Consider the following 26,120-nt stretch of genomic DNA (forward strand, 5'->3'; position numbering starts at 1 on the left):
GAACATTAATTCACCTGGGTTGGGCAATTCTATTTACCAGTTAAAAGCATTGGATGTTCAACTTCTTTATAATATTGCATACTCAGTGTTGACTATACAAATATGAAATATGCTCCATATTTTTTCAGTACCATGTACTTTTGCTTTTCAGATACAAAAAATGTGTCATCTTGACTAATCCTAGCAATTCACCTCCACAAAAAAGCAGCTCTGTGTCCATGGGAGCTGCATTTATCACACTATCATCCAGCCTCATTTATGGGATTTACAGGTGCGGAAAGCACTCCAGGTGCTGCCATATCTGTGGCCTCCGTGTATTTTTCTAATGCTTCTTCCTCCTTTGCTTCTTACTACAGAAGATTCATTATGGAAAAAAGAAAAAAAAGTGGAATGCCTTTGAATTAGTAATACTAAGAGCCCTGCATCAGGAACTTCTTTTCCAAAGGAAGCTAGTCCCTGCCACTAAAGGGAGCCATGTTATCTGATCCCTTCTCTTTTTTGGCTTTGCAAATTCATCAAACATTTGAAGCATTTGCTGATTTCATCTGTGTCAGAAGGATAAATCCATTTACATACTCAAGTACACAATACCTTGCAGAAATTTCTCTCCCATTCCTGCCCTTCCAGATGCTTCCTCTTCTTATGGAGTGGGTTCAGACAACATGATAGCGACATTCAAGGGCTGATTATGACATAAGTGTGGATTGTTGCTGAACTGTGGGCTTTTACTGAACTGTGAGTTATTAGCTGTGCTAACACCTTGGTTTATTAACCATGAACAAGACATAAAGAGGATTCATGGTTTGTTGCTGGGTTGTGAAATCTGGATTGTTCCCCATGGCTTGTTATCTCAGTCGAGTTCATACAGTAACTCACATATCAACAATAACCAACTCTTAACCCATACTTAACCCTTGAGAGTGGCTTATTCTGTTATCTAAATCAGTCACTCTTTCCATCTACGGTAATTAAAAATATTCACTAGTTATATAATTAGCAAATAACATATCCAAAGTGAAATAAAATGTCACTTCATTCACTTTGGAGGGAATCTGTTGTAATAGTTATTTGGAAAAGGGAGGCCATTAATAAATAGAAGAATAGGACCACAGGAAGCTGCCCTGTACAAGATTTGACTATTTATCCAACTAGGAGAGCACAGTCTGCTCTGAATACCAGTGGTCTCCCATAATCTCAAGCAGAGGGTCTTTCACGGCACCTCCTACCTGATCCTTACAACTAGATTGAATCTTTCCATAGCAGGTGGACTTCCACTATTTAATCAGTCCCCAGAATTTTCTATTTCTTGTTTTACAGTCTTTTAACACAAGTGTATATGCATCACAGAAGTGCAGAGCCATACATGCAGTTTATTTGATGATAACATAGAAGAAATGTCCAGGAAACGATCATGGCTCTTGCCCATCTAAACAGACATAAGATTATGCTCTAAATCCATCTTGAAAACAAAAATGGCACCTTGCCTTATATGGCAATGTTTGCTGTGAGATACACAACATCACTCGTTTCTAAAAAGGGGAGGGGGAATAGAAGTATAATGCAGTGGCAATATATGAACTGACCTGCAGAATGATCTCAGATTATCTCAGTGCTCCAATCCTCTGGTAAAATATATTTTTGTAATGGAAACAAAATATTGAGATGACAAGGTGTAAAATCATTCAGGCTACATTGTAGAAAAAAAATGTGCAGAGCATTGGCATCTAGCCACATATCCCCAAGATTGACTAGCCAGTGGGATTAGACAGACTTAATGTCACGTTTTCCATGGCATGACCAGCTGAGATTTCATGGCAAGCTGAGGTTCTAGTTAGCATTAGCCTGCATTAAGCATGTAAGAAGATAAAACAACAGCTTTATGAGCAAATGCACACTGGAATATTTTATGCCTTGAGAGATCCATGTGCAGGGGTACTTTTCCTTATACCATTAAAGATCTGAGAATAGCCACTATCTAATTAAGAAGTCCTGTACCATACATACTAGCCTTTAAATCATAGGACTTTAACTTTGATTTGGCTACTGAGTTTTAGAAACCAGTGACATTTTGTATCTCACAACAAAAAGCTGCCCCATCTCTAATCACCAGTTAGAGGCTCATGAATCCACATTTGTATCGGGAAACACCCTTTCTGCCATGTGTGTGTGTGGTGGAGACAAACAGGAGCAAAAGAAATGATGCTGGTGTGGCCACTAGTGAAACTCACCTAAAGTCTAAGCAGAAAGCATTTGTTGGACTCAACACTCCTGTTGAAATTACATGACATCTCTGGACACAGAAAGAGCAGGACTGGAAACTCCCTACAATTCTACGGCCTTTGAAACACTCTAGTAGTGAGTATGAGTACAAAAAAGTATGTCTTAAATGATCTGTTAATCTGAATTAATTTTTCTTGCTTATGCACCCAGAAAAGCACCTGAAACCCATGAAGTCAAACTGACTTGGAATGGCTCAAATGCATGAGTGTGTATGTGTGTACATGTATAGGGAGACTATTTTGAAACGACTGGAGTATTAAATTTTGTTGCAGGACTGCCTTTGCTTTGTAAGAAAAGGTAAAACATTTTAGAAGTGATGTGAGTTTGTCTGCATTTTTTTTTTAAAGAAGAGGTTAAACAAGCCGGGACATGGAATGGGTTGGATGCACGAACCCCACATACAGTGCTGCCTCTAAAGCTATTTTCAATAAGACTTGCAGACCACAGCACTGGAGGAGGAGTATCTGTATATAGTATGGTTTCTGTTGCAGAGAAACCTCAGAATTTAGCATGTTACAGCTTCTCACCATCAAAGTACACTTTGGGACAGAAATATCTTTAAGATCACTGTTTGTGTTTAAAGTTAGGTGCTCCTGAACATTTAGGGATACCACATAAATGTGCTCCACAGTACATACTAATTTCCATATGATTTGTCACAGACCATTGCAAATGATTTCTTTTCATTTCATTGCAAATTAAAATGACAGACTAACTAAAGGGTTTATTTAATTATTTAATTTAGAATGTCAGGTTCATTAGCATCTTCTCAAAAATGTATTGGATAATGGTGTTGCTATTGTTCACTAAAAGAACAAAACTGATTTTATGTATCACTGTTTTTAAACTGAAAGAGAAATGGTGCCATTCTTTTAAAATATGCCACTCATGTATGGTTAAAATCTTCAGACTTCTTTGCACTTAACAGACAATTAGCATAAACATTACTATTGCATACTTTTACAGTAACCTGTCCTACAAGTGAGGCTATTCTGGAAACAATTACACAGGAGTACTGTTGAAACTGAATGGCTGTGCCTTTCCAAGGTTACAAGCGGGAGACTTTCCAACCTTACCTAGAGACACAGAAACCCCTTACATTCCTGTTAAGTTCAAGAAATCCAAAATTATTCAGAATATCTTGAGAGCATCTCTGAATGTTCTTTTTGCACTATTGATACATTAAAACAACAGTATTTTAACTTGCTTAACGCACCCTAGTAAATACATGCACATGTACACACAAGTGCTCTCTCTCACAGAGAGAGAGAGAGAGAGGGAGAGAGAGAGAACAATTGGTCTCCAGTCTCCTGTATTAACTATTCAACTAATTAAAATGATAAGCATTGATTGAGAGGCAGACATTATATTTGATTCAGCAAAGTTTGCTGAATAGGGCAGACTTGAAATAAAATATTATTTATTATTTATTATTACTAATATATTATTTAAACATGTTGTCTCATTGTCTCAGTGCAAATCATCTTGATTCCGAACTGTGTGCTCATGAAAGAAGTTCTCATAGGATGGACTAATTTGCACACATGAACACACTTAAACAGTGTTCTTCAACTTGAAACTCTCCAGATGATTTGGACTTCAACTAGAATAGCCAATGGTTAGGAATGCTGGGAGTTGTAGTTCAGATTCTGGGGGTTACCAGGCAGAGGAAGGCTGCACTATAATATCTCATTGGCTTTAGTGAATTTTCTGTGAAATTTTTTCAGAGTACTCAGCACCACAGATAAAAACGGCAGAGTATCTAACTATATATAGACATGTTAGTGCTTAGATCAAATACTGAAATGGCAACCTTTCCCACCACGTTGGCCTGTGGAGATCCCAGGAATAAGCTCACCTGACAAGGCCTTGGTGACATGCATTATCGGTAGTGTCTGCCCATGGGATGGAGACAGTTTATATATTCATAAATATGCCTCTGCAATGAAACTCTATGTCATGTTCGCAGAGAAACTAAGTATCAGAAAAGCAGCTACAAACATAATACAGTCTGATTTGCAGAAAATAGTTCAGCTAACACGTAACTGGGTCACCTGGAGCTCGGAGTCCAGTGAGATTCAGAAAAGAATGCCTGAACATGGAACATTGCAAAAGAAGCAGCCTGAAAATGCCTTCTAACTTCTTTGTCCAGTGGAAATCATTTCCCTCTTCCCCAATATCTGTTCACTATACCAATATATTGATATATCTGTATATTCTGTATACAGATATATTTCAGTATCTGTTTCATATACCTGTATTCGTTTATTCCATCACTTCCATATAAACAGAAAAAGAGAGATGAAGAATATGATATGGGAAAAGGGTTGGTTTAAACTTTAGAATGGTTTCAGCTGTGGAGAAGTGTTAACCTCCTTGCTTCCAGATTCTGACCAGAGATTTAGCTCCTTCTCCTGGAAACCCTGAGAGGTTGAAACCTTGAAACTTTACGAGGTAAAAACCTTGAAACTTTAGGTCAAACTGGGAACGAGATTTATTACCTCATCAGCTGACTCTTATCTTCCCAGAATGAATGTACAGTATGCAGGCCAAGGGAAGATGTTAGCAGAAGCTCAGCTATCATATGCCTTTTTTCATGGACACAGTTCAGAGTTGTTATATATTTGTTTGCCTGGACCCTTCCTTCTCTGCAACTAATTAACCCACCACCACCACCACCACCCTTCTCCTCTAGAGGATAACTGGGAATAGTATGGGCAATCCACAATTCTTATACAGCTATTTTTCTGCTGTGAGCAAGCAGGATCATGGTTTATTTGGCTGCATTGTGGGTGTGCAGCCTCCCATGATATTTGGAAAACTGCTAGAAGGGGTAATTTTGTTTTGTGTGCCAATGTTTACATGACTATGCTCATTTTCTGTATTTCTGTCTCTCCTCCTACGACAAGTCGTCTTAAGAAAGAAAAGGTACTCCACCTGAAGTATCCCTTCTGAGTTTTTTCACAACTGAAACTTTGTGGGGGAAACTGGACTTGTGACATGTAAGTCTACCTCAGTGTTGTCCAAGTGCTTCATCCTTATCCAGAATACAGACAGTCCTAAATATTGACCTGATACAGCCTCATTAGAACTAGGATAGAAGTCACTGGTCAGGTGGTATCCAGTGCCTCCAAAACTTGGAACTAGTTCTCCCATTCTACCATCCTTTTGAAATTTAACAGCGGTTCTGATAACTATCTCCACATCCGTGTTGGTTTCTACCCTATCTCTGTTTTTCTCCACAACTTTTTTCAGCTGCCCATCAATTCTGACTACTTGATGAGTGGGGGAAGAGGGGGTTCTTAAAAAAAGAAGAAAGGCTGCTTTTGCATCACTGAAAGCTTTTTTCTTTCTTTGTATGTGCGTCTGTTGTCTGTGTGGAATGGAAGAGAGACTGAAAAAAAAGGTGCTGGACAGAAGATGTAATCTTCTGTAGTGTGACAGTCTGATCCAAATCAGGACCAAGCACATCTTACACTGGAAAAATAAACTATAACCCACAACTGCGCACTATAGAATTAGCCCAACATGTCGCTTGGCTTCTGCAGCAATCCAATACCTTTTAGACTATAGGCCAGCACTTGAAGATGAAGTACAAGTAGCAGTATTCTCATACCCCAAAATCCCCTGCTAATGTGCTATTATAAAGGAAATTGACAAGAATTATGATGTGAGAATTTGTTATTACACCAGAAGTCGAATTAGAATCAGTCCAGAAATTACCTTTCCTCAACACTTCCTTGCATTGCCTGTTCTGGCAACGGTTGTATTGTCTAGTACGATTTATTACACTGATTGTCAGGATTTTGTGGAAATTTTCCACGCAGCCAACAGATACTTCTAGGAATGTCTGGTACAGACATCAAAACTCTCCATGCAATCAGGCAGATCCAAGCAACATGTGGATCCAAAACAGTGAGCATAATCATCTCCTGTTGCAGCACAATGATCATGGGCAAACCAGCACTTTCTAGAAGAGCAAACCAAGTACTAAGCAATTACGAAATATGCCAAGCTTTACTGAATTTCAGCTTAGTTCTACATGAGAATTTTACCTTAGTGTGCCACCCAATACTGAGAAACAGGAAAGACAACTAAAACTTTTCAGCTCACTAATGTCGGAAGCATTGATCAATGATTGCATTTATCACCTCTGGCCGTAGATCACTAAGAATTCACACTAACTAATAAAGCTGCTGATAAAGCACTTTGTGAATTAAATCCCCTAACTGTAGCACTAGCTACACATTACATGTGAATGTGTATAAAAGAGTCCTGATGTCCTTTAAAAACAAAGAAAAAAAAAGCAATAAAGAATTCTGGTTTTCAGTAAGGGAGAATTTGGCACCAAGAAACTGCTGAGGGGATCAGCTCTTTAAATCTTCTTTCCTGGCATGTTACTTCTCAACATAACCCCCTCCCCATATTGTTTCACCTGTAGAGTTCCAAGTGCATACTTGCTCCTACAAATAAACATTTGAAGCCACAGAAGTACAGCAGCAGCATCTGGGAGTCTGAATGCCAAGACTCTATCAGACGCAAGGAAGCGTTAAGCACTCTGTTCTCCCCAGTGCCCCGAGTACTACTTTTTGACTTCAAATGTGTTCCTTTTGGAATGTTTTCATTTATTGTCTTTTAGTTGTACAAACCACATTGGTTGTGGGCTCCATCACACATCAGCATCTAAATTGTATTTGCCAACCAAGCATCACCTGCAGTGTTTCTCAGTGCAGCCAAAATCCAGTGTGCCTGTTTCCCAAGTAACCTTGCTTTCTAATTTCTAATAAACATTTTTTGTCACTAGTACCAGATTCATACTGGAAGCTAAGTATATGTTTTACGAACAAAAACTAAATCAACTTAATAGGAAGAATGAAACGAGTTCCTTGAAGTTTTCACATACTGGTACAAGACCGTAAGCAGGACCTGCATTGGGGTTGGGCACATGCCAAACACCACACCTTTTAAAAGCCCCTTTCCCCTCCTCCTCCTCCCCACTGCCACCTGCTTGGTCTTCTCCCTCTGGCCTAGAAGAATCAGCAAGCAAATGACAGTGCAAAGGAAAAGCAGCAGCAGCTGCTACCACCTACTTGCTCAGTGGCTTTGTCGGGTAAGAATAAGTTGAAGCTGTGGCAAGAAGGACTAGCAGAAGCGTAACAGTGGATAGCTACAAGATGAATGTGAAGGAGGGGTCTCACTGAAGCCAGGGGTCCCCACAGAGGATGTCTTGCCCCCACCCCTGTAAAAAGAAACACTAGCACTAGCATTCCGGGACTCTGATAGAGAAGGAAATCATTCTCATGGCCCACCAGAATATGCTCCTGTTTAAGGAATTTTTAAAGTGCTGCCAGCCTGTACAAGCCACAGGGAAGCCATCCGCTGCAGTGCATGGCATACTAAACTGAATAGAGACAACTTTTTCACAGGCACTGCCACCTTGATTTGTCTGAGCTATTGAGATGACATGCAAAAAGTCTGAGCGTATGGTGTGCAGCTTTCATGTCCCCAGCTTGTCCTGAACCTGCATTGGTAAAATTCAGCACAGGCAAATATGGGCTTAAAGGGTTATATGAATGGGTCCTTATTGAAAACTAAAATAGTGCCAGTGGAAGATCATCTTAGTAAAAATGAATAAGACCAGAGCTTCCTGAAGTATAAACATGTATACAGACTACAAAATGATACTTTTTCTATGATAGCTAGAAACAGAGGTAAACTAGTGATTTGTAATGAAATTATGACTGACTTTTCTAAGGAGGTCTTCATACATATAATGGAACTTTGTAAAACATGACAAAAATTGACTTCTTCCACCTAGAAGCTGTCCCATCAATTTGTGGTAGCAAAAAGGGAACAACACTTGGCTATTGTTTATGTTTATCTAAAATTATAGCTGGAATATGGTGCCACTCCTAGCTGTTAATGGCTCAGTGTAGGAGCAGAAATTACTGGTGAAAGGTAAAAGCCACAAATCTAGCAACTACGTCATCCACTCTTGTGGTGATAGAAATGATACAGGGTTTTGTTGTTGTTCCTCATTCCCCCCCCCCCCCCCCCCACACACACAACTTGCCGGACTATTCCTGTCTCCGCTTTAAAAATTGGGCAAGCCAGCAGAATAATTTTGGCCATCCCATAACAGCAGTGTTGTTGTCCATCAAGAAAAGGGAAGGAGAAAGGCCTCACTTTGACCTTTTAAGCCTTTTTCACCATGCAAACTGGAGCCATTGTAATACTGTGTTTGTGCACAGAAAATTTTCTTTAATCGGAGTGTAAAGAAATTATGTTTGCCTAATGCTTTACATATTTTTTAAAATTTCCTCTTTTAAAAATACATTTATAATTATTACAAAGGACTTTGAATGTGGAAAGAGCAAATGTAACAACACTATTTTCAGTCTTGACCCAAAAACTGGATCCACATTAGGTTAGTTGCAGTCATTCAATGAAATCAATGGGACTTTATTTCATTTTTAATCTGCTCAATCTTTGGGAAGATTACAAAAGCTAAAAAAATAGAGCAGAACAGAAGAGGAATAAATGCAATACATATAAAAAAACAGCCAGAATTTTTTGTTTTAAACACAATTTGTAAAAAATATTTTCCTGACACCAAAAAGATTTTTGTCTAGGTACCAGTGAGCCTCTGCATTAGTCATTGATTTCAATGAGATTTTGGTGTGAATTTATTGCCCCCAAACTGTAACTTCTTCATGAGAGAAAATAGTATGCAACATTTCCCTCCCTTTCCTTATGTATTTCCATTTTTTCCCACCCAGAGAGTTTATTTGCTCAAGACTACCTAATTTCTGCATGTCTTTGCTAGAAAAGAAAAAGCACTTAATTACAGCTAAGCTGTTATATAAAGATGTAAGTAACTGTCTTGTACGATACAAAATCTGAGTCTGCAACTCTGTGTGTCCTGTATTCAAACCAACCTTCAGTTAAAGTTCTCTTACATCCAATTTTACGATTACTTTTAGGCTGAAGCAACACCGAAGACTTCTTCATTGGCAAATGCTCCTTTGTATAACAACAGAGCAGGACCCCTTAATGAAGGACCTTTAAAAAGAGCAGCCAGTGATACTTCATCAGCCTGCTGTGACGTTCTTATAATCCTTCAGTATAATTCACAAGGACAAGACAGCACTGAGAGAGGCGGCAAAGAGAACCATTGTCTTTGACACAAGCGTGCTGATCCCAGCTTGCTGAAATGGAGCTACAAGAAGGATGCACTGAAGCTCTGGCTGCAAAGTGTGACATACTCCACCCCCCAGGCAATCAACAAGTCAGTTGAGCTGAAGTATGAAGATTTACTCTGACTTAGTATCACGGACTTCAATGGAGTTGAATGGGCTCCAACCCAAATATGCCAGTATAACTGTGTTGTCGATTAGACAGCATGTAATAAAGCAGAGTTTTCAAGAACATTGTGGTTAAATTACAAAAAGCCTTCCTTCTTCTCTTTCTCCTCATTTTGTCAGAATAGCAGCAGACTAATAACAGACAAGAGAGTTAACCAAACTGTTCAATCTGAAGTTTTTTAAAAGTACATGTCCTAAGTGTTAAAATACAGGATTGTTAATCTCCTCTATGATATGTGCCTTCAAGAATAAAGGAGGACGCACGGCTTAAAGATATGTTAATTAATAGGTTTCTAAAAATTCAGAAATTATAGGGTTCAGCAGGATTTAGTATCACTTGCTCTCACACATTCTAAAACAATTTTCTTTCTCTGCGTGTTGGATTAACTGGAACAGCAGAGCACAGCATGACAAGAGTTCCCCTGACCTATGTTATTTTACCTCCTGTCTTTGCACTAGGACTTGCAACAGACTAGCACATGCTGGTAACTAGTATAATTGTATATGCTTGAATAGTTAAGTATCCAATAAGGATGCTAAACTGTATATGCATTTTGAATCTTATGCTACATTTAAAAGTAAGCATGGTTGAAAGGTTTCCAGAACTTCAGAATAAGAAGTTCAAAGAAAAAAATTCAATTTGCAATAAACAATATCCTGCCAAATGCTACTCATATACTGCAAATATGTGCATATGATGCATATTAATAAGCAGTACGGTTGATTTTGTAGCTGTATAATGCTAAGCTGCTTTGGCAAATACAAATACATGTTTGGGCTGAAAACATGTTTACTAGTTAAAACAAAGCTAAAATGTTCATGAGGTAAAGGTCAGAGAATATTTCATTCCCTACTGAGCGAATGGTCAGGAAGCACATTTGTCTCCATTTCCTGTCAAAACAGGAAGAGTGCAACTTCTTCCTCCACACAATGACTTTAGTTTTGCTTCCCACCTCCAACTCTTACTCCCTTGGGGCCTTCCAAACGAATCCTTAGAAGACAGAAATAATCATTCCTTTTGACTCCATTTGCACTAGTTTTTGACAACTCAGTGATGTGGTCTGCTTTTCCCTCTGTCCACTTTTTCAAACTGACAGTTAGAAGCTATGTGAGCCAAGTAAATAATCTGACACTAGCTCCTTATAAATTATGCCCCAATATACAAACACCCATAAGCTTAAGCCTAAGAGCCTTGAAATTCTCAATGCATTTAAGGTTCTCCTTCAAAATCTTTTTCAACACACAAGAAATCCACACCATGAAGATTATAACAATTTGGTTTGCGGGAAATGGTAAGCCAGAATTCTTTATTATGAAGGAGCAAGCATTCTGTGCACATTGCTGGCTTGCTTGCCTTCTGCTGGCTGGTGTGGCTAAACGAACTATGGGCTGAGTGTTTAGTATGATGTCTGAACAGGGAAGTCTACTGATAAGCCAGAATCAGAAGCCAGGGTTTGTTCTGGGTTATCAGTATGTGTGAATTGGCTTTGAGTTAAAGGTATGAGGATGGCACAAGACAGTAAAATCTCCCTTATCTATCTTCTAAATATGGGTTTGGTTGCAAGCGTAATGATCTTAAAATTCTACTGAAATTAATTGAACTTTTCTAAAAAAATGATTGATTGATATAGGATATCTTTGTGTTCAATGTCCACAAATGAAGGAGGATTCAATCACACGTAATCCTTATTTTCCTGAAATATCAGATATCAGGTGATTTCCATGTGTCTTAACAGATCATGTTCTTGATTAAAACTAGAAGGAAAGGTGTCAAATCTTTCAGTGAACTCTAATTCATATCAAATCAAGTTATGTTTGCTTACAAATAAGCAACAGTTCTGACAACAATAGTTATCTGATAGTTAGATGATGTTTGTATGTGTTGTGTCAGGTTCCATCTTTTAAGCAATTTCTTTCCAGTCTAGGAGTAAAAGCTTATTCCAAAGTGGCTGGCACAAGATATTTAAAATAAACACGGCATCCCTTGCATGATAAATTGTATCATTTAGTCATGTAATAAAATTGTACAGCATTGCTTCTTTGTCAGTGTTTCAAATAATAAATTGTTTGGATGTTAAGGGGCCATGGAATCATTTATATGAAGCAACCCTTCATATAAATCTATTAAATAAATAGTGATTTGGATACTAACATACAAATAAATTTGAGACATTTATGCCAACTTTCCCCCTCTTCACATAGGTAATAAGATAAAACAAAGCTGTCAAAAGCCAGGGAAAATTATTCCTTTTTAATAAACTTTAAACCAATTTCACGAGCTTCTTTTACTGGCTTAGGAGTTCACAGTCTTCCACATGGCTAGACTGAATCAGAAAAGAACAACAGATTAGGAAAGATTGACAAAACAATCATATCTTCCTGGCCAGGGCTGGGAGGTTGGGATATTTGCAGTTGAGCCACCGCTATGATCAGAATCCAGCCAATTCATTCTTTGCCAGGAAAGGGGGCAAAGAGCAAGCAGTTTTCCTTTTCTCTGTTGCCCATCTCAATGCACCCTATGTGAATATACAGGGGCACTTCCAGGGACAGCTCTCCCCCTTTCATGCCTCAGCTGCCTCCCCGCAACATATTGGGTTGCTCTTTTAATCCTACCAAAATGAATGGGACAACATAGTCAGGACTAATGCCAGCTCAACTGATTTCAATGGGACTAAAGAAAGGCTAACTCTGGGTCTAAACCATACCTATTTTGCAGAGCAAAGAGAATAAACAATCTCATTCTTAAAACTAACAAAGCAAAATTGGGAATTACTTCAGTAAAAGCGGGGTCCCAACAATTTAAGCAAGTCAATAACCCCCACAACCTAAGCAAGCTACATTGGGTTATTTGAGGCATGTTTCCCCCTCAGACAAGCTACAATACCTGGATTTAGACAATGAGAGCAGCTGCACCAGAGGACTGTCACATCTCACCTACAAATGCTGCCCCTCCTTGGCAGCTTCTTCCAACCAATCTTCTGGTTTCAGAGTTCAGCTTGGGGACATGCACATCCCCAGGCTCAGCCAAACTTACTTGGTCACCTCAAGCAAGGCATCAGTGCCACGGCTTCTCCCACCCTTGCTGGCCAAAGAAATCATGGAAGAGCCAGCCAGCCAGACAGGGCCTCCATTGACCACAGGAAGCAGGAGCAACAACAGGTGATGAGTACAGCATGTTTCTCTGGAAGCTTCTCCAGAACCCCTGGAAAGGTGGCAGGGAGACAGTGGCAGGCCTTTGCAGCAGGGGAAGGTGGAAAGAACAGCAAGTTTGGTAGTCTTCCTGTTCTGCCACCTGATGTGCCCACATCATCGCATGTATTGATAGGACCAACCATGTATACAGTTGATGGCAACCTCTAAGAATACTTTTTCCTGTGACAGTGCTCCATTTGTGAGGCTTCCTGACCAAACAAATTTGATGATCTTCCTCTTTTTTGCGTTTTATGGCAAGATTTGAAGATTTTTATTTTTGAGCACAGCCCAACAGCACTTGAAATGAAAAGAATCATATATTTTTTGTCTCAGTTTCCTACATGCCATGTTCCAGGTAGTCATTAACCATGGAAAGGGATTACTTGTTATCCTTGTTATTAAGCCTGTGTGGATTCTTCCCTGCTCTCACTCTGTGTTATAGGAGTTGTGCTGGAACAGGAAAATGTAGGTCCAGAGTACCACCTTCGTGTGGCTATACGATTATTGGATCCTGCTTTTGCATGCCTTGTGTCTCAGTTTTCTCATTCCGTGCTTTGGGCTGCTGACTGTTGGGAATTTAAAACTGTTCTCCTCTCATGATGACTTGACCCTAGTTCCCGTGCCTGCCCTCCTGCCCAAAACTCCAACTGATCACCAGGTTTCTGCAAAAAGTATTCTTACAAGGTGCTTGGGATAACTCCCTGCTACCAAATGCTGTTGCAATTTATTAATGACATGCCATGTCTGCAAATGCTTATCCCAGAATCTGTTTCATGTGAGAAAGTAGCATACTGGGCAAGAATACTTTATTTTGCCTATTTTCTTAATAGAAAATTAGTCACTTTTTTAGTATCAGCCCAAACACTAGCAGGAGTCAATACTGTACATAAACCTGATTTTTTGTGACTCAGCAAAATATGTTTTTATCATAGCCATGTGGTGTGTGTGTGTGGGGGGGGGCGGAATTTGACCCCACATGTGTGAGACACTGTCACAGTGTATCATTCTATATAGGAAGGGAACCATTAGCGAACATTAGTACCATTCAGTTGAAGGTGCCTAATAAACAATGTGTGTCATCCAAACCCACAAATGATCACATAAGATTATGGCTGGGTCCCGATTCTAAAACATGGGTTTAATGCTAACATATATAAGCAATCCAGGAGCTAAGAATCTAGGACAGACAGTACTTGATACTCCAAGGCCAGTTACAGGGTCTCAGATTAACTCAGTGTGCCACAAGTCAGAGAATTAACTAACTCAGGTAGGCACAATAAAATAACAAGACAAATATTTCCCAGTCAGAAAGTATTTTTTACTACAATAAGACTGAAGGTGGGGAAGGTACCTGTGACAGATTTCCAAATTAAATGAATATTCAAGTGTGTGTACGTTAGTACACTGTTCCACGATCGAAAATTTTCTGGGCAGCTTATAGTGATTATAAAAGCAAATAGTCTGTAATGGTTTTTTTTAAGAAGCTCAGCAACCCACAATAATATGTACATCCCCAAACATGTCAGTTTGTAGTGCACCCCTGTTTATCGCTGATCAGTCCTTGAGGTTGGACTAGATAAACCCCCGGGCAGCTGGAACATCAAGGCAGGCGGGCTCAAAATTGGTAGGGCTTGCTTTAATGACATCAGGAAAAAGGAAAGATAGCATCTCTGTGGTCAGCTTAATGACAGAGAATCACAGCAACAATGTGCTGCGTGTAACTGTTTTGTATCCTACTGATGCAACAGTTATGGAGACCGCACAGGCCGTTCAGGTAGTGTGTGCTATGATTGCAAATCTGTCAGATTTGTTATTACTGGTCATTCATAAATTGTTGTTGTTGCACTGTTATAAAATGTATTTATCGCTGCTGGGTAAGTACATGTGTGCACACGCACAGAGAGAGCATGCACAATATTGGCTTCAAAAATTATTGTTACAGTTTGTAACTGTAACCTTACGTTTTTGTACTTTAAAATCTGGAATATTACTAACTCCAATTATTTATTTTTTCCAGTAAAACGAACAAGTTACGGAGCAATCTATGTATGTTTAAAGAAGAAAAAATCCTACAGCTTCCAGCATGCCCAGCTGACATGACTGGCTGGGCAATGCTGGACTTGTAGGACTTTTTTCTGCCTAAAAATGCATAATGTTATTACCCTCATGTGTTCTACTGGAAGAGGAAAGTGTAAAGCAAAGGGACACTTTGTTTTTTAAACTTGCAAATGGCATCATGCTTAACAACTTCCACCAGGTGTTCTATTTGTTTAAGCTCATGGGGTACCTTATCCCCAATACCAGATTGGTACAGTCAATTTTTCTATTGACCCATGTTTATGCAAGCCTTTGATTATAGTGTTGTTTAATTTATTATTTATGTCAGTTCTGCACTTTGGGTGCCCCTCCCCCGCTTTTATCTTGACTGTTTGGTATTTATTTAATTAACAGTAATCCATCATTAAAACAACTAAACAAATACCAGTCAAGATTAAAAGCACCATTAAAAATGGGGACCCAGAGCACAGAACTGATGAAAATTGATACATTAAACAACGTAATCAAAACTTAACAACATAACCGTGTCTGTTTTTTATTATGTCAGCTGCTTTGAATGTCTTTCTGGCTGAGGAAAAGATGGATACACACCCCCTTTTTACATAAAAATAAAGTTTATAAAATGAAAGGAAAGCATTTGTAAGGGCGAATCAACTGGCAGAGGAAAGCTTCAGCACCTCCTACTGTCTGCCAGGTGCCCATTGCAAGCACCCCTCAGTCCCTGCATTACTCTGCCTAATCGGACATGGGGTTGGGAAAGTGTCATTTGTCTTTGCATTTCACATGCCTTACCTGGGATTTCTCTCAATATCTTCAGGTATAATAACCTTAGAACAACAGCAACTTTTGTGTTATCTAAAGGCACAGATGTTGAAAGCAAGGTTTATATATCTCTGTAATTTTTATGTTTTATGTGAGTTCTCAAAACTGCATATGATATTTTTAGCATTACTAAAATTCCTACAGAGAGCACATGATTTTAGGGTTCTTTAAATACATCTGAAGTCCTGAGAATCTCAGCTTCTATTTAAAAACTAGTCAAACAATTCTAAAGTTTGTAAGTTAAAGAGAGAAAAGACTGGGGACACAGCCTTGAATGTACAATGTTAATTTTTAATTTTTTGAAAAATGGGTTCATGTCTTACAGCGTATTAGCTTGTGATTTCATACACTCTTCATAACTAGTCGAAAGCAGAAACGGTGAAAGGAAAGGACAGTTGGTATCACCTTTATGAAGGAACAAAACATACACTCATTTTGCTGCTGCTGAGCTAGGTCAGAAGGAAAGAACAATCTCCTGCTGCAGACAAAAAGAAGAAAAGCCATTTTTCCTGCCATAATCAATGCAGGTAGATTCAATGATCCAGTATGGGCACAACTTCACCTAAGTCATATTTAAGTCCCACTGATTTCAAAGACAAGACTTAAACCATCTGGAAGTTTCCTGCAGATGTGAATGGGACTTAGAAGTACTTAAACTCACATGAATCGTGACCTGTATTCTTCTTACACTGGGTGATAAGAGATGGAGAAATGGAAGACCCAGCCATATCACTTCATTTTTTTAACATTCTTTATGTATAAAGTGAAAGTTTTCCTTATGGTGCTTAGAGATATTTGACCAACATACAGTTTATCTCATGATTTTGATTTGTTACGGTAGTGGTGTGCTGCCTTATGGCAATGACAGTAATCCCAAATGTCCTATCCATGATAGGCATGTTCAGGTCCTGTAAATTCAAGGCCATGGCTTTCTTCATCGAGTTAATCCATCTCATCTCTCCATCTCATGGAGTTAATCCATCTCTTCCCCTTCTCTTTCTGCCTTTGAATTTCCCTAGCAGGTTTCAAAAAAGGTTCCATCTGATTACAGAGTGCATTCAAATGGAGTTGGTCATACTTCAGTTCCACTGAAATCAATGGGACAAGTTACTAATTAATGATTCACTTAAGTCCCTTTGAGTTCACTCAGAATGAAACGTAAGAATCTTTTCCAATGTAACCCTATGTGCTTCATTTTTGTTTACTGATCTATCTTATCACTAGAGTTTAATAGGTTCTTCTGGTTTTACATATTAAAACAAAATCCAGTGTTGCAGCACTACAAATGTAAGGGCCTTTCCACTAGCAGAGGATATAGCAGAGGGTCCTTGATGCAGAAAGGAGTGTGGTGGCCAGTTTTGCTGAGTTTTTCTTCTTCTTATGCTTTTGCCTCCATCTTACACATGATCCTGGAGGGTCTTGAAGCCCTCCAGAGTAAATTTTCAGAGGCATACGGGATTATATGATACAAGAGAAATCAATGACTATCCATTCCGTTAACCTTCAATGGGTCTAAAATGATACTTAACTATACTATATACATGCATAAGAACTACGAAAGCAGAAGTGGCATCAGCCAACAGGCCATGAAAAAAGTCCTGGTTTGTAAAGTAGATGCAATTGTTCAAACATCTATAGCACAATACAAACATTCAGTGCTCTAATCTGAATGACAAAGCCGTTCAGTCAAGAGAAGACCAACTTTTAAGTCAATGTTGAACTAGGACATGAAGATGCAAAGCAGAAATTCTAATAGAAACAAAGAAAAAGGCAGTAGTAGATGCACATGAAAACAAGGAAGTATTAAACAAAGAATACTATTTTTCTTTTTTGTGATGACAATACTGGACATGGTCTAAAGTTAAGTTCTCTTATGTCTCACTGATTTGAAATCAATGGTACCAAAATGTGCTTAATTTTGGATCGTGTCCATAAGTGGGTAAAAATCTTTAAGGGCATAATGATTTAAAATTGATAATACTGAAAAGAGAAATAACCATGAAAAATAATGCCATATTAAAATTATAGTACATTTTAAATAGCTGGGTTATTAATACCTCCCTTTCAAAAACACAGACTGCCATTGAAATAATTTAGACACAATTTGAAACCAACAACTAGATCCCAAGCTTTAAATTCCAAGCTATATACAATGAATGTAAATATGCTGCTTTCATATTGACAGAATTATTGTTTTCTAATGTTGCCCTGAGCAATAACTAATCTAAAAACTCAGAATGACTCTATCATACGTATTATTATCACTTGATTTGAAACGTGATTTTCTTCCACAAAATTGAAAGTTTTTCTGGCCAAGTAGTGTTTCAAACTTTCACAAAAGACTCACTTGAAAATTAGAACTATAAATTATTTCTACATTGGGTTATTTTTGTAAGAGGCATGCATATGATAAACATGAGGAATCCATGCAGAAAAGTTGGCTTCCTTGTCATACTGAAATCCAAGAAAGCAACAGGTGAAATTCAAATAACTTCCAAATGGACACCTGGATTGGGAAAGTTCTTTGGGCTTCCAGCAGTGGATTAAAAGCTGATATCAACACCATATTAGTGAAGATTAGATACACACTATGACTTGCACAGAAACATCACCAGTTGTATGTGGAACAGATGTGTACAGGCCTTGCCATCAGTCTTATGATGAAAATGGGAATATGCATCCCCATATAGTACCTGAGAACAATGCATGAAGAATAATGCACACCTGCCTGTTACTAGAGTAGAAAGCAACATCTTTATCCGTATCTCTGGATCAGAACCTTATCCATTAAATCTTAAAGGCAAAACATAATCTGTGTAGCACAGATCTGTGATATTAATGAAACTCTCTTAAATTTAATACTTTAACATTATCATGACCTATTTTGGAAAATGCTACATTGTCATTACTTGTTTGAGCTTCATCTCAGTTTTCTTAGGTCCATGCTTGTTTGTTCAAGTTAACTGACGAGAACCTTTAGCAGTCTTAGACTATAAAATATTAATATTCCCCTCGGCTGTGGTCCTAATCGGAGCCAAACTAGTTTCAACACTGCATTTGCTTAAAACTGCCTCACAAAACATTTCAAGTGTGTACTGTGTGAGTTTTGTCAGGGTTACTGAAACAATCGCTATAAAGATGCTATGTAGCAATAGGGATCATAGAACCAACTTTTTGCAGCAGTCAAAATAGCCAAATCAGTGGGAATATACTTCACTAAGTTTAATGACATTTTGATTAGGTGTGCATAGTATCTTGGTATTTGGAAAAAACAACAAACAAAAGCTTACAAAACATGCAGCAACATGCATGAGAAACTTCTTGAATTTTCCCTAATAACTGCACGTGGATATGATTTCATACAATAATCCTTTAGGTCATGATTTAACTCTTAAACATCAGAAGATTACTTTGCAACTTACCTGCCTGTTACGTTCATCCATAATCCTCGTGATCTGAATCTTTTTTCTCCCCATAGTCCCCGTTTTTCTTCTCTCGTTCGTTCCTACACTTATGTATTTTCTTCTTCTCTTTCCTTCCTCTTTCCTGTTTCCTCAAACCAAGACTCCTTCTTCAGCACTTACACGATTCAATTCACAGACCCCCACATCTGTTCCTGCTAAATATACAAAAGAAATGAACTGTTAGGAGTTATTCAGGCAAAATATTTAGAATACATTGATACTTTACCAACTGACCTTAAGTGCAATTTAGTGTGCAAATTTACTAAATAAACAACTATATTAGGAACAAAGTCAGGAATAGTTAGGCATGATTATTAATCATTATTGTAAAATAAGTTGTTGGGTTTTTTTCCCCTGATCTTTTTCAGAAGCCATGTTCATTCATATAAGAAACTTAGCTTCAGGGTATAAGTGTACTGTCTATCAATTTCACAGTAGAATGTGCAAAATTGTGTTATATATGTGTACATGATTAGTTTTATATTATGTTATTATAGTTTTAATCTCTGTAAACCGCCTAGAGAACTTTGACAATTGGGCGGTATAGAAATGTAATAAATGAAATGAACAAACTTTTAAAGACATTATTAAAACAATGAAAGTGGATACTTTCATATTCCTTGAGAATGCACATCTTTCTATTCTGTAACAGTTCCTTGGAAATGTGAAAAATTACCTAAATCAAAGAGTTAATGAACCTTTCCCTACCTGTGCAAGCTAAGTAATCAAGCTAATTCACTTTAGAAGGAAAACAGAAGAGGTGATAATGTCTGTTATTATGCAAATAGGCTAGGCCATTATTAAAGTATTATTTGATGTATGAGTAATGTCAGCTGAAATCAAAGTTCTTTAACCTTCTATTCGATTTTTAAAAGGAAGTATTGCAGATGAAACACTTCAACAGAAAAATATTTCTTTATTTCCGTTATTTAACATATTTGTGTGTCTATGTATATAGGTACCCCTCTACAATAAGCAGAACAGTTGAGCAGTCATTAATATAGTCCATGCATCTGCCTTCCGCATATTGCAAATAGCTAATCACCTCATAAAAAGTCATAATTGCAAAAGAAGGGTCGTAAACACATGACAATGTGTTTCTAATATTCTCTTGAAAAACACTATAAACCACAGGATTAATCTCACACTGCTGCAATACATTATATAAAAATTAAATCAAAGGGTGAAAATATGAATAGGAAAAAGTCATAAATGAAAAGTGGATGCTGAGAATATGTAAAAAGATAAAGGCAAGCATCATAAATGTTTACTATGAGTGATAGCTTACTAGGACAATGCATGGAAACATTTTAACTCACATAAGCATATCATATTCTTTCAAACATTACACTCATATTTCTGAACTGCAATCCTATCCATATCATCTCAGAAGCAAGCCCCACTGATTTCAATAGAGCGTATCCCTGCAGGTACAGACTGCAGCCTTTGTGCTTCATTGTTTTTCCAAAGCATTCTGGTATAATAAAATTATTTAATTCACCACAATGTAGGAATGTGATATTGCAGCTTCATCTTTCTTTGGTAATCTTTCCTTGATCAGTTCCCTTACAGCCAACCGGATACATTCTAATAAACATATAAACTCTAAACAGAACTTCTGGGGTGGAAATCTGTTGAGTAGATCCATACAGAAAGAAAGTAGATCATTCAGAAGGAAAGTCTGGTCCTCGCTCAGATTTTTAATTCTGACTTCAGTTAAGTTGTTGCAACTCAGATTTATTGCAGTTCCGTGTTGTAAGATGTCAAGAAAAATTAAGGAGAACACTATTGCTCTCTCATGATCTACACATTTTATGCACTCCAACACTGCAATCCTATACACACTTACCTGGAAGTGAGTCCCACTGAATTCATTGGGGGTTACTTCTGAGTAGACCATGCACTGCAAACAAGTTTTCTGCCTTAATAAGCTCACTATTACTAGCACTATTGCTCTGTAGTACAAGGCAAGCAGATAATTTGCTAAACTATCATTATCAGCTCACATCATTAATGATGCATTTCTAGCATTTTTATCCATTTGAAAGAGTTAATTGACTTGTATACAGTTGGCACCTGGTCCTATTCCCCCTGAAACACAGATTCAGTGCAACCACTACATTAAAGCAAATTCTTTAAAATGTATTCTATATTATCTGTGCATATTTCAGGAGCACTACAGCCTCTGATATTTGCTGGAGACTCTCATAACATATTCATTTTTGCATTTTCCTAAATTTCTTTGGACAGGCCTGTTTTCCTGGGAGCTCCCGTTCCCCGCCCACCAACCCCAATAGTCAGGCTTACCTCTGATATAAAAAGCCAGGTAATTCCCATGTACGTGCAGGACCCAAAGGAGTCTAACAGGCTTTCTCCACAACAGTAAGCCAATAGACTAATCCACAGCAAATGCATATGGAACAATTTCCCTTCCTTTCATTCACGTGGAGCCAGAGGCACTATCGGCTTACAGCCCCTACGCCTGCCTAAGCTCTTACTCTGTTGAGGGTGGGAGGTCAGAGTGGAGAGATTAGAGAAGTGGTGACAGGGTTAGCCAGGATGAGAGCTGCTTTACAGATCAAGATGCTGCAGCTGAATGAGAAAAGCGGTCGGGGGGGCACCACTGAGCACTGACACGCTTGTCTTTTAGGACATGCACACAGAGCCCTGGTGAAGTAACAGCATGGTGAGTCCCTCCCACTGAGCTATCAGTTCCACATTTCATATGGAGCATTTAGAAAACGGGTGGGGGGAGATTATAAACAAACTGGGTGTCAGGAACGTTAAGTATTCGACAGCTACATAAAATATCCCTAAAACAGTCTCACAAACAGTTCATAGACCCTGCAGACATAAATCTAGGGTAAGCCCACAGTGTACGTTGGACTGAATTCCAAATTTACATCATTGTAATTTAAGAGATGAATTTGAACCATTGTTCCCATTTGCAGCAACAATCTGTTGACAAGTTGGTGGGGCAGGGAAGAAACCCACATGGTTTAAAAAAGGAAGCACTGTGACCATTTATTATGATGCTGTTTCTCAAACATAGGAAGGCTGAGAAACAAGAAACAGTGTGCTAACTGTTCTCATCCATACCCAAATTCACACATGTGTTTGTGCACATGCACGTATACACACACACCATGGCACAGAGATAGCTTGGGCAACTGAGATAAAAACAGGCTAGCAGCAGTGGCATGGTTAAAAATAGGCTTACAGGGTTTTCTTTTTCTTCAGCTTTGTCATGATTTGCCTCCTTATCTTGCATAAACCCACATGTGCACTTTGATGCAACTACTTTTCCAACTATATACCCCTATGCATGAATGAATTTCTTACACACACACACACACACACACATATACACACAAACATGTGAGTCAAAGCAATAAGCTATAGCATTCAGAGAGATACTCAGTCAAATGAAACATGGAATGAACTGAAAAGCATATTTGAATCACAGCCACCAGCCTTCACACATTTCAAAAAATTGGTCCCCATCAGAATGCAAAACATGAGAGAGAACCCCATGGCCTCTGGACATTTTAAAAGATACCTTGCAGTGGTTTACCTTCTGCTACGCACGTTACATTTGTTAGACCAACTGCAAAAAACAGAATAAACTCTAGGGTGTCCTGAAAAATGTGCACTAGACAAAACTAAGTTAAATATGTTAAAATTATTCCAGAAGCCCTGTCACAGTGGAGGCCACATTAAAGAACCCGTCCAGGATAATGACAGAGTTACATTTAAACAAATGCATCACTTTTAAAATGTCGATGCTACATTCTTCAGAATTACAGTCTTCAGCATTTTTCCCCTTTTGGAAACCCAAACACTTGAAAAAAAATCAGACTGTTTGCTAAAAAGAGGAACTTCATTTTGGCGGGCTTCTGTTCACTTTATGATTTGGCAAAGGCACAGAGAGTTGAGGAACGAGTGATTTGAGTTCCAGTGGGCAGATTCTGCAGGGCAGTCGCCCCTTCTCTTTCGCTCTCGCACACATTCTCTCTCTCCCACTCAGTAACACAGAAGACTCTTGACAGAATGGCAGGAAACACGCACTGAGTGGTCAGGGAAGGAGATGATGTCAGCAACCACGAACAATAAAAGGTGTAAAGGTGCTTCCTTCCTTAAACTGTTCCAGAAGTGCAAAATGGGAACCAAAACTCTTCACTTCCTTCTCCGAACAGAACTTTCTGAATCTGCCGTGCTGCAGCACTCCAGACAGAGGGCCCTTTGAACAAGTCACCCAAGGGGCAAGAAGAAGCATCAAAATGGAAGATGCTAAATATTTGATTTATAAACAAGCCAGCAGCCTGAGGGGGGAAATGTATTGAATACGTGTCAGTGATGTAAGCTTTCGTTACAAGAAGCAACAAGCGTGCCATAAAGATTTTTCTGTTCTGACCAGCTGCACATATCTGTGGCTGGCATGTTTTAAAAATCCCCCAAGCTTGAGCTTGGGCTGAGATTTATTTATTTTTTAATCAGTTCAATTTTTAAGCCAAATGGGATACTGATAAAGAGCTATGTATGCATTTGACGAGGGTGCCTCATCAGTGCAAACAAAATAGCAACCCAATGATAAATACACAGACAAGTTAGTATTACTCGGAGAAAGCTTTCACTGGTGTTTTGCCCTAAGTCCCCATGGCATATACCAAGTAGTTTCCAGGCCGACTGTGCTTGAAATCCAAGTGTTCACTGACTGTATTAAAGTATTATTTATTTCATTTCTGTACCACCCAATAGCCAAAGCTCTCTGGGCAGATTCTAATGGTTCATAAAGCCATACAGTATTTGGTTTCATATGGCAGTTACTTTCTATTGCCATTTGCATAGTCTGCATTTCCTCTGAGACGGTAATTGTGCAGCCTCATACTATTCATATTTGTTCAGAAACAAATTCTACTAATTTAAATGGGAAATACTCTCAATCAAGCATGTACAAGGTTGCAACTTTAGCCTTCAACAGGTAAATAAATAGGCTTGTGAAATGAATTAGGTGCAAACAGGTAGACATCTGTCCAAACCATCATGGATTACTAGGAATCTGAACCAGGAATGCCCAAGTTGAAGCCCCACCTTCCAGCCCACCCTTTTCCAACTTGGAGCTTCCATATATTCTTAAATGTTAATTCCCAACATTCCTGACCACAGGCTATGGTGACTGGGGCTGATGGGAGATGGTCCAAAGCACATGGAAGAAATCAGGCTGCTCTAGCAATCGCACCAATGATAAGCACGTTTTGGATAAGGTCTGTTCATTGCTATTTCAAGAACTGCTTGAAAATACAGCACAAGGGTGGACAGCTTGGGAGGTGCAGGGGACCATTTTTGCCTCTTGAACACACACGCAACCAGCAGGCTGAACTTCTCCATGGCACCCAGTTCTTTTTTTTTTTAGGTGCTGAAAGCTGTTATGGAAGGGTCAAAATTAGCTATCATGTGATACAGTTTCAACCCACTGTGGGCTTCCGTAGTACTTGCAGAGCACTAAAAGGGTAAAAAAAGGGTTCATAATGGAAATCAAGGTACCTTCTTTTTAAAAAAATAGTAGCATGGGAGGAGGTGTGTCCTGAACAGCCCAGCCATGAATTCTTTTTTTACACTTTCAGGGAGCACTGGGGGACAGCTAGGCTGTGGCAGGAGGATCCGTGAGCCCTCTATGGCACACACTGCCCATCCCGATAGAGGCTAGCAGGGGTCAGTACAGTCACGGCTAGATCCATTTCCTCTGACATCCCCCACACAAGTATATACTCAGAATCTGACCCTTTAAAGACAACTTGTTCATTATATAGTTATACACTAGATGTCATTACTGCTGCACAAGATCTGCAACACACAAACAGCCTGCTCTGTTTTATGCAATAATTGAATTTGGGGAAAAGCCATTTTTTATTTTATTAAAAGAACAAAACAAACAAATCTGAGTCACCTTAAGATTTCAAACATCTGTCCCAAATATTCTAATGCAAAAATTTAACATAACCTACATTTATGTGTTTTGATCTTACTGCTTGAATGCCACATTAAAAGATGTGCAAGAGATTTCATGTTAATCTGCTAAATTCATCTCAGGAGAGCAAGCATTTTACAACAGGAAGCTTGGCACAAACACTTAAGTCATATGGAAGCTGTAACCTAGGCTACAAGAATAAGCTACACTAAAGAAAACAACTCTTGGTCATCCTGACATGGGCAGAGACTTGTTTGATTTTTAGCCTTGTGCAGCACCCAATGACACTCTGGATATATGAAAGGATGAACATGATGATGGCATGTGTCAAAATGATTAAATAAACCAATGAAGCATTTTTGTATGATATATATGGGGTCAGTTTTACAGGTCCTTCTTGGGACTAGAGATAAGGACTTTTTACAAATTAAAACTATTGCATTTGTACGGCCGTAGCTTTACATGTTGGATTGCTAAAGGCCATGTTACTTAATTTATAACTACACAGATTAGTTTATAACCGAAACAGTGCATATCAGCAATATGATCAAAAATGCTTGCTAGACTAAGTTCCTGGCAAAACTATGGACTCCAATCAAAGCTCAAAATCACCCCAAAGTGTTCTAGCAGGCTCATCATCCACTGTTGTGCCCCTGCCTACAGGAGCAATTGTAAATGAAAGGCTCTAAAATAAAGCAGACCAAATACCAATCTGATCAGTCATATTGCTTTTATTTGGTCTCTGAACATCACAAGCAGTATATGTGTCTCTATTCTTTTAATTACTTTTTGCTTGCTCGTCAAAGCATTTTGCTCTTTCCCACTAACCCAATGAAGTGCATTAAAGTTATGCAAGATGGTATTACCATATTTGGAAGGCCAGCTACTCCCTTGCTGACTGCTGAGCCATCAGCACTCCTGAGAGCCGGATTCCACCAGTGGCTTCTGGTATCTGAAGCAGATACAAGGCGC

The 26,120-nt window shown here is 38.7% G+C and overlaps 1 protein-coding gene across 12 annotated transcripts in view; it reads right to left on the reverse strand.

The window, feature by feature from the left end:
* MEF2C (myocyte enhancer factor 2C) overlaps nucleotides 1–26,120 on the reverse strand; it is a 191,178-nt gene that overhangs the window by 104,100 nt on the left and 60,958 nt on the right. For 10 of the 12 annotated variants that reach the window (XM_044446661.1, XM_044446662.1, XM_044446672.1 and 7 more), the window contains one exon: nucleotides 19,139–19,335. In XM_044446661.1, the coding sequence (XP_044302596.1) occupies nucleotides 19,139–19,192 (54 nt within the window). In that variant the 5' untranslated portion in view covers nucleotides 19,193–19,335. Of the gene's footprint in view, nucleotides 1–19,138; nucleotides 19,336–21,487; nucleotides 21,710–26,120 lie in introns of those variants that run through there. The other 2 variants (XM_044446664.1, XM_044446663.1) reach the window with 2 other exon arrangements.

This window comes from Varanus komodoensis, unplaced genomic scaffold (genome assembly GCF_004798865.1).
Source record: "Varanus komodoensis strain SLA01 unplaced genomic scaffold, ASM479886v1 scaffold5, whole genome shotgun sequence".
Lineage (NCBI taxonomy): Eukaryota > Metazoa > Chordata > Lepidosauria > Squamata > Varanidae > Varanus > Varanus komodoensis.